The 9,606-nt window shown below is 40.4% G+C and overlaps 1 protein-coding gene across 5 annotated transcripts in view; it reads right to left on the reverse strand.

Moving 5' to 3' along the window:
• Window positions 1-9,606, reverse strand: part of LOC121891954 (AMP deaminase 2-like) — a 32,588-nt gene that overhangs the window by 20,440 nt on the left and 2,542 nt on the right. For 2 of the 5 annotated variants that reach the window (XM_042404686.1, XM_042404678.1), the window contains exon 1: window positions 8,170-8,635. The exons of the other annotated variants lie outside the window; for them this stretch is intronic. In XM_042404686.1, coding sequence (XP_042260620.1) covers window positions 8,170-8,620 — 451 coding nt within the window. In that variant the 5' untranslated portion in view covers window positions 8,621-8,635. Of the gene's footprint in view, window positions 1-8,169; window positions 8,636-9,606 lie in introns of those variants that run through there. 5 annotated transcript variants of the gene reach the window in all.

Below are 9,606 nucleotides of genomic sequence, written 5' to 3' on the forward strand. Positions count from 1 at the left end.
TGCATCCTTTGTTACCAGCACTGTAGCGCTGCAGTAACATCGTTGTTATTCATTCTAACTTGTTGGTTTTATCTGTTTTAATTTGCTTATTGCTCTGACTTATTGTTATTATGTGCTACTTTCTTTTTTCATTTGTATGCTTGCTGTTTGATGAGTCTGTTCTGATTTGTTTGTTTTTGCCAAGCGAGACAATCAAGATTGAACTCTTTTTTATGTTTTAAATCATTTTTATGTGATTGTCAGATGTTTGTCTAAAAAGTGAAGACTTGTCTTGTTAAATACAGGTGTGTGGATACATGCATTAGAGCTCATTTACATACAACATGCAATGTTATTTTCTCCGCCGATCACATGATGCAAGGGGAGGCTATTTCCCTCTTCTCTCACATGACTGCTGTATGGCACAAGGAAGGCCTGTGTGCTTAAGTACTCTGCTAAACCTCTATTAAAGTTCCATTTTTAGTGAATTTTCAGAGCAAAGATCATCAAGGAATTTTCCAGATGAAGGGTTAAACCAGAGGCACACACATATACACACACATCAGCATGAAAAACACACAAAAGGCAGACACAAACCACAGCAGGGACTGAATTCTGGACAGATCCTCATTTTTGTACAATACCATCGAATACAAATGAGCCAACTGCAACAAAAGTCAAGCCAATATTATCAACAAGACTCAGGGGAAACTATGATGACAATATTGCTCTACTCGTCTGACGCATAATTTAGTGTTTTTTCATCTTTCATACTACCATATCCAAACTTAATATTGTGCTCCAACCCAGTTTAAAAGGCAGAGAGATATAAACATTCCTAAATCCTCAGTGTCCTCAGAAGTCATAATAACTCAGGAACCCTGCGATACTAGTGAAGTCTGGTTGTTTATAATAGAGAGCAAATATAGACGTATGTGACGTTAACAGAGGAAGAAACTTTCGTAGCTATGAACCAAAACATCAACATCAACCCACCGAGTGTGGACTTAGATACACAGCACACTCATTGCTCTGACTGCCATTTGTGACGTGCTTAAAATGTGGTGGTCAGTGATGACTCCACTTCCTGTCTGCTGTGTACTAAGTAGGCATGACTTTAACAGACAAGCTGAGTTCTAACTACACCATGACAAATAAACAACCTATTTAGAGCTTTTGCTTTAAACCACTTAGAATATCACGCTAGCAAACACAAGAAGTTTGAGAAGAGTCTTTAATAAATGGAGTCAACATGTGGCTTTTAAAAAGTCAAAAAGCGCTAAATTCTAAAATTAATCTCAAATGCTACAAATATCAGTGGTTCAATTTCATACAGCAAATTATCTGGGCAAGTATAATTCATGAAAGACAAAAAACACTGAATGATTAATAAGAACACAGAAATAAGAAGTTTGAAAGCACATTGCTCATGATATTCACTTATACAAGAACGCAAGAAATGTGTCCTCATTCCACTGAGGCTTGTGGTGGTGGCGTACAGCTTGATTACAGATCTTTAAAATAGTTTGGAGAGTATGACACAGTGGAAAAGAAGAATAATTAACCTGGAACAGTTTCGTACACAAAAGATGAGAATTGGGGCAGCTGTGGCTCAGGAGGTAGAGCGGGTTGGGACCAATAGTCGGAAGATCGACGGTTTGATTCCCGGCTCCTCCAGTCCGCATGTCAAAGTGTCTTTGAGCAAGATACTGAACCCCAAATTGCTGCTGATGGCTGTGCCAGCTCCCTGCGTGGTAGCTTGCCACCATCGGTGTGTGTGTGTGAATGTGGCTCGCAGTGGCTTTGAGTGGTGAACACCAGAGAGGTGGTATATAAATGCGGTCCATTTACAAACTGATGTGTCGATTTTTATGTTTTCATCATAGTGCAGGGGGTGCAGTTTTCCAGCCAGTAAGTCAATCAAAAAAGGCTGTTGCTGCAACCCAAAGCCAGCTCCAGCATCAATAAGCAATGTGACCTGAGTTACTCAATACCTAAAATAATAATAGTAATGATGTTGTCTGTGCAGAATTGTAACCATAAAATTCCTTTTCATGAAAACACAATCAAGAAACATAAAATATCTCTGGACATAATCTTGCACTTTCACAGATTACTTAAAACTAGAAGACTGATGGTGCAAAGTTTACAACTGCAAAGTACATTCAGTTTATTAGCATATGAAAATGACTTTTAACAGCGGCAGAAATTGAGACTACGGCCCAATTTAATGGAGTTGCCGTCTCAAGTTCATTCACTTGTGAGCATTTACATGCAGGACAATGTAAAGGAGATTGTGTCAACAGAAAGGTACTTGAGAGGCTTTAGATGAAAGTATTCATATCTACAGATAAATGTCATTTCTATCCAGTGATTCTCAGCCACCTGAAGTGTAGAAGATTGATGTGACTGGCAACCTGTCCTACAGTGCTTGTGGGGGTTTGTTATGCATGATATTTCTGTGAATTTCCACTACTACCTTGAGGTAAATGTTTTCTGTGACTTTCTGTTATGAAACTGAAATGGCATGCCTTGTAAAGGGTAAATGATGCATGTAAGCATGTGTTATGCCACTGATGGCTTCACTTACTTACTACAATAAACTCTGAGAAGTATGCTACCGAATGGTGGTGTAAATTTTAATTTAGACCTGTTTTCCTTACCCAAATAGTCTGAGGTTTGGTTTCTTTTTCAATACCAGCTTGGGCCTCTGTTGTGCTCAACTCATCATTTTCCCAAGGGACTAATCAACAGCATACGGGAGGAGCTGTGCACCACTTTTCGCTCCTTTTCTCCCAGAGGAACACAGGAGCTGGCATTATTATTAGGGCTGTTGTCAAGCAAGCCTAATCTCTAACTCTGCCCAAACATTCCCATGTGAATAAAACAGAACAAACATTTAAACAAAAATACTCAGGGATTCTCAGCATTCAGACTGGCACTGTGTATCTCAGGAATGGTCTCAAAACAATGAATCTTCCCAGCAGCCCATCACACACAAATACACACAAACTGTATATCATTATACACAGATATGAGATGCACACCAACAGTCTCACATTCCAGAAGAAACAGATACAGACACATGCATTCAACCCCCTCCCCACTCTCCAATCCTGTGTGATTATCCAGACTACAGTTCTGTCAGTGCTGCTCTCACCATATCTGAATATAGCAAAGAGGAGCACTGTGTCACTTGACACTGTCAACATGTACCGTAACACAGTACTTAGCAGTGCTTCGACATCAAGAGGTTACTGTAATATCCCATTCCTGAGACCAAAGGTGAGCCAGGGAACAAAGCTGGAGGCAATAAAAAGATTGTTGCTTCATGGAGACAACTAAAAGTGAGGAGGCTTCTGATAACACACGTCCTGTTTCTAGGAACTTCAATAGAGTACGTACATGTGTCCACATGTACATGAACACACCTTGTTACTGCTGTCTTTACTTTGATTACTGTAAAACAGCCATGAAAGAATGCTAGAAAGGCTAGAAAGTCTTTTATGGTTAAATCAAACTTTAGCATACAAACTGAACTTATTGGAACTTACTGAAGTTGCATATTCACCATGCAACTAATGATTATTATTAACCAGCAAATATTTACTTGCTTAATAAATTAATTGATTAATCCTTTACTCTATGGAGACTTAAAAAGAAATTGAAAAATTGTCCATTCCAATTTCTCTAGAACATCTTCAGATGTCTTGGTCCTATTAACAGTCTGACTGTTTTTGCATGTGTTTCCAAACAAAGGGAAAATATGAGCTGCGAGATAATTATGTCAACGAGTTGGGGAATGGTGGGTGAGTGCTTCCTTGACTCATTGGGGTTACAGGCCAATAAAAACCGGGCAGTGACCAAACTTCAGCTGACGCCTGCTCATCTGTGATCAAATGAGATGGATTAAATGAAAATGGATCTTCATTACAAGCCATGGCATGAGCAGGGATGCTTAACTGTACCTCAGTGATGAAATACAACCCCTTCATAACCATGTGTTATGCACTGTCTGTCAGCCTGCAAATCGCCCCAGTGAGACCAGTGAGATAGATACGTTGTGTGTGATGGCATGATGTTGAGTCAAGCTCCTCTGAGCATGTGAGTGTGTGTTTGTTTACGGTGTGGTGATGATTAAAAGGACAGATATTGCGGCTCTAGTGACTATCTAGTCAACCCTGCAACAACAGGCCCACCTGTGATAGCTTAAGAGGTCGTCATTTCTGGTTCTCCAAAATCCCTTTTCAACCACTGACTGACTTCCTCTGTTACATAGGAAACAGCTGAGCTATTCATAGCAGAAGAAAAGCCAGGAATTTTCCACTCAAACACGGAGCAAACTGGTCCTCAGTCATGTCTGACTGCAGGACAGGCAAAGACCTGAGACACTGACAACCAGCCACTTGTTTAACCTGTTAAACGACCCACCTGTGGGACACTTTAGCCTCTCTAACTTTGGTACAGGATCAACTATACTCATTCTGACCTTGTGGTTGTAGAATTTAAAGAGTTGCCTTTCAAATGAAATAACGGTTATGAACAGTAAAATTTTATTTTGGGTAAGTTATTTTCGGGCTGGTGCAAAAAAATACAGGTGCCTGGTAAGAAGTTAAAACTGATGGTCTGACTTTACAAAACACTTATGAACCAGAGACTCCCTCTAGTGGTGATATAGACAAGTACAGAACTGTACTTATGAAATGTGCTATTAAAATGTACTGTAGAAAAAAAGCAGTTCATCAGAAAATGTTCTAAATATTTTTTTAATTTTTTTTTTTAATTTTTTCCAAAATGAACCCCCCATATACAGTCCACACTATACAGTCAATACTTCCATACCTTTATGGTAGCATTTAGTCAGTTCCCTCAATTCTCTAGATTTTACAGTTTAACAATATGAAAAATAGGCTCAATTGTGCAGTGACACTGAGGTGCTACTTTGTCTCTCAGTAGTGAAGAAAAAAACACAAGCTAGTAATCCCTACAATATGCTGTAACACCCACAACCACAGCTGTGAGGCTATGGAGCACTGAGGAGGGACTCCCTGTGTTTGCTTGTCACATGTTTCAGTCTACTGCAGGACCAGCTGGTGGGGGTTGGGAAGAACGAGTTGAGGAGGCACAGGGGATGCCGGTTGTGCAGGTCCATAGGGCAACAACATGTAGATGTGCTAATGATTCAGTCAGCAGTGTAACAAAGCCCCCCAGGCGTAACAGAACAGAGCCCGCATGACTTTGCATGTCATGTGATAAGGAATACACACAATTTCAAGAAACAAGTCATGACAGGATCAACAGTGAAATATCCAGGTAACGAGTCAGGGATCATAGTGCCTTGCAAATGTTATTGAGTTGATAACATACTTGAAAGGAAAATCTGCTGCAACAAAGTCATTTGACAAACTAGACTACCAGACAGCCCACAAATTAAAGGTACACACCACCGTAGTGTCAAGTTAGAGGCCAGCAAGTTTGTGGAAATCAAGCGAGAAGCCTCTGTATCAGATCACAACAGAGAGTGCAGCAGTGAATCATGCTGGAGAGAGGAATTCCCTCCACCTCTCCGGCAGATACTTAAATAGCCTCTATATATCACGTCATATAGCTTCGGCTGCAAAGCTAGGACATTACATATTCTGCTTCATATGATGCAATGAGGGTCCAGTGGGAGAGAGCAGCCTGCAGACAGAGACAGATTCCTGACTGGGTAATCAATGCTTCCACCAACAAATCAACACCGACACTTACATAAGAGAACTGTTTCAACTGTGCACGAGTGCTGGAGATAAAAATATATTTGGAAAAAAAAACGAAACTTCCTTCCTAGATTCTTGAAAGGATAGATGCAGTAGAGCAGAGCTGTTTCTTGTATTGCAGCGAGAAAGAACACAGGAAATGTTGAAGCCTCCAGTTCATGACTTGAATATAACACCAACTGCTCAAGATGCAGCTACAGTAGATTTTTCTACAGCAAAAAATTGACATCGAGAACGCTAACAGGCCGGTGTGGTCAGAGCAAAGCACTGTAATGGGTAGCCTACATGTGGCTCTTATGACAGACTGGGAGTGCAGAGGGCTCAGCCAAGCGGCTAATTGAGAGGACTTAAATGACTGCATGGATGGAGAGACCTCTAAGTTATTTATTACTGCAGCAAAGACAGGCTTCCTCAGCAAATACAGTATAGTGTGTGTCAATGTGAGTTACTGCCTGAGATCTGCTGCCGCATCCCTCCAAAAATATCCAGCATTTGTGCTGTGCTATGGCACACTGAGGATGTAGCTTATAATTAAGTCAATATTAACATTTAATTGCTTCACAGATAAATTGCTGGTTTAACTTTCTAGTTTGTCCCCACAGAGACCAGTCAGCATCAACATCAAAGGTAATGAAAGAACTACAATCGTTTGGCCTGTCTCCCATCACACTAAAATGTTAATCAAACTCCTACGCATACCTTGTGAACTGACACTACTGAGTAACATACTAATTGCAAAACACCACCATATGCCAGTGAGATAAAGGCCTGTTGTGACAAAGCCTAATTAAAATATGAAAGTATGTGTTTACCGTGTTAAAATATATATTTTATTGTTCTCACCAGCATGCAAATGTCAATAACAAATATCTTCTTTATAGAATATTATCTGAGAGTGTCATATTCATCCTGTAACTTACAAGAATTTATACATTGAAGTCAAGTAAAGTAGCTAAAGTCTGTTAAACTCATCCATTCAAAAAGCAGCTGCAGTGACATGGACTCTGTTGCAATTTTCTCAGAGATCATCAATCTAAAATACACTCAACAAGATTGAATCAAAGTTTAACATAGTTATCACATCTGTGATGCTGACAGTGGAATCTAACTGAAACTTGAAGGGAAGATGAAATACAGCCATCTTTAGCTGCTACAACAAAGAAAACCTTCAAGATTAGAAGACCAAAAATAGTGTCCAACTTTCATCGTATGCCAGTTACTGATATGATGATAGTTTATTTTTCTCCACATGGTATATTAATATAAGTAATGAGATTCTGGGCCTACAGTTGACGAAGGTATTTTTGTCATATTGACACAGGCGAAGTCGCAAGATAAAATGATCCCACTGCTCTGTTGAACCCAAACTAATGAGATAAGAAGAGGCCATAGTCAGGACACCCATGATAAACTGTCATTGCTACAAGGGGAGGGCAGCGGGGCCCGCTAAGGGCTGAGCATCCGTTTACAACTTGATGATAATCAACCCCAGGGCAGCACTAAGTGTTAAGTCTCTGCCACAAAACAGCATTAAAATTTACAAGTTAATTAACAGTTGTGCATCAGTGCACCATTAGGCCAAATGTTTCAATTAATCTGCAAATCAACTGCATTTCCAAGACTTTTTAAAGGAAGAACTAATACAAAAATGGATGTATGTCTATTTTTTTGGGCTACCTACATAACAGCTATATATGGGAAACACACTCTACTGTACACTGCATTGTTTCATCAGCAATATGTGTAAAATCCATAAAAGCAGAATCTGATCCATGTTTTAGTTTGGCTGCCTTATAATGTATTTATTGTATTAATGTATTTATTAACTTACTAACTATGGTGTTACTAAATTACAAACTTTTTGCTCAGGGTGTCAGTTACTGAGTTACTAGTTACTAGAGTTACTAGCCTACCAGTCAAGATTATTATTTACTTTAGCCCTGACACGATTAGATGACTAACTGACTGACAGAAAACTAATCAACAAAAATTTAAGTAACCGACTGATCATTTTAGACAATTCATCAAATAAAAACATCAGCCATTTTTAGATTCATGTTTCTAAATACAGGGTGTACAAGAACATGTAATGTGCATTTGTCCATATTTTTTTTGGTTCAGTTAAAATATTCCTTGCAATGAAGTGCATTACATTCCCACACAGAGCAGCATGCATGAGGAATGAACTTCAAACTGTGAAATTTAACCAATCTCTCAAAATCCAGTAGAAAACAAAACTCAGCTACTAACTAGAGTTACAGCAGTCCTCATCTCTGTAAACTCAGTTCCATTTCTTATTATTCCTGGTGAGCATGCATGAATTCTTCAGTGCTACTGCACATGCATCTGTGTAATTTTCTGACTCTACAGTCATATTAAAGCTGAGAGTTTTCACACTCTTTTTATGGGACCCCCTCTCACCCACACTCACCAGGGCTGGTGGTGCTCTTGAGGCCCCCCCTCTTGTGAAACGAGGATTTAGATTTAGGCTTCCCTTGTCCATCGCTGGTGGATGAGGAGCTGGAAGAAGAGGATGACATCTTGCCGCCTGTGCTCCTGCTACTACTGGAGCAGAGCAAGGCAGAGCTGCGCAGTGGCCAGCAGAGGGAGAGAGGAGCACTAGCTCTAATGCTGGAGCTCTGTCTCACGGTGGGGCAGCGGGGCGGCAGGACCCATACTGAGCCGGTAGAAGCTCCTCTGCAGAGTTGGCTCCTCCTCCCACCCAGCAGCAGGTCAGCAGGCATGCTCCACAGCAACGAGCTGAAAGGCAGCCCAAGGCTTCCCCAGCTCCTGCTGGGAGCCATCCTCCTTGGTTGCCCTAGCAACCAGGGAATGAGCTTCCTGTAGCCGATGCAGGGGAAAACATTCACAGAGGAGGGCATTGCAGATCAAAGTCTGTAGTTAGCATGACAGCCAGCAAGCCTGGAGACCGACTACACCCCACCAGCTGAGCGCCAAGGTGAGCGAAGGACAAAAGTTTTTCCACTCATCTAAAAATAGCATTTAGATACACTAGACATGAGAATGTGTATTCAACCACGAAAAAGGCAGAGGATCCAGATGAACGGCAAGTTGCAAAAGAAAACAAAGAACTTAGAATGGTGAGTGTGGATAAGCACAGAAACCAGCTTAGTGTGTAAGCTGACTAGTGAACTTCCAATCGTCTTTGCTGGAAAATTCAGAGGGGAGACAGACAGCCTTAACACACACAGCACAGGCCCGCCTGCCATGAACTATTATAAACAGTGACAACCAATGCCCAGTTAGGCCAGTAAACCAAGCCATGTCAAGTGAGTGCACAACTTTCGCTCAACTGGTTGCTGTAATTTAGGAGTATGAATTATGAATGAATTATTTCACACGTTTATTAAAAGTGTAGTAACCACACAAGCTTCCAAACGTCAGCAGAGCCCAAGCAAGCAACAGAAACAAAACTCATGAGGTTTTGTTATTCTAATGGTGCATAACTTTAAAGACAACGCAAAAGTCCATTTTTACTGCCTGAGATAATTCTCTAATTTAGGCTCAGTAAAGTCAGTTCCAATTAAGAGGTTTTCATGTCACAGATCAATAAATATAGATTCAAAAATGCTGAAAGACACTGACTGGTGACTGTCTACAGTGACACTGGCCTTACAGTGTATTTTAAACATCACTTGCCTTAGTCGTCAGGGCAATAGACATAAAAGAGTAAAGATCCCCATCTAGTGGTAAGAAAATTTTATGCAGTTGCACAAAAACATATGTGTCCCTTCAGAGTAAACAATCGTTGTTCAGGCAGCTTCAGTTTACCAAATCTGAAACTGTGCAGAAACAAGAAGGCAAACCTTTTACTTGTACACTAACAGAAACTCAGCATTAAGTGCTT

Source organism: Thunnus maccoyii, chromosome 3 (genome assembly GCF_910596095.1).
Source record: "Thunnus maccoyii chromosome 3, fThuMac1.1, whole genome shotgun sequence".
Classification (NCBI taxonomy): domain Eukaryota; kingdom Metazoa; phylum Chordata; class Actinopteri; order Scombriformes; family Scombridae; genus Thunnus; species Thunnus maccoyii.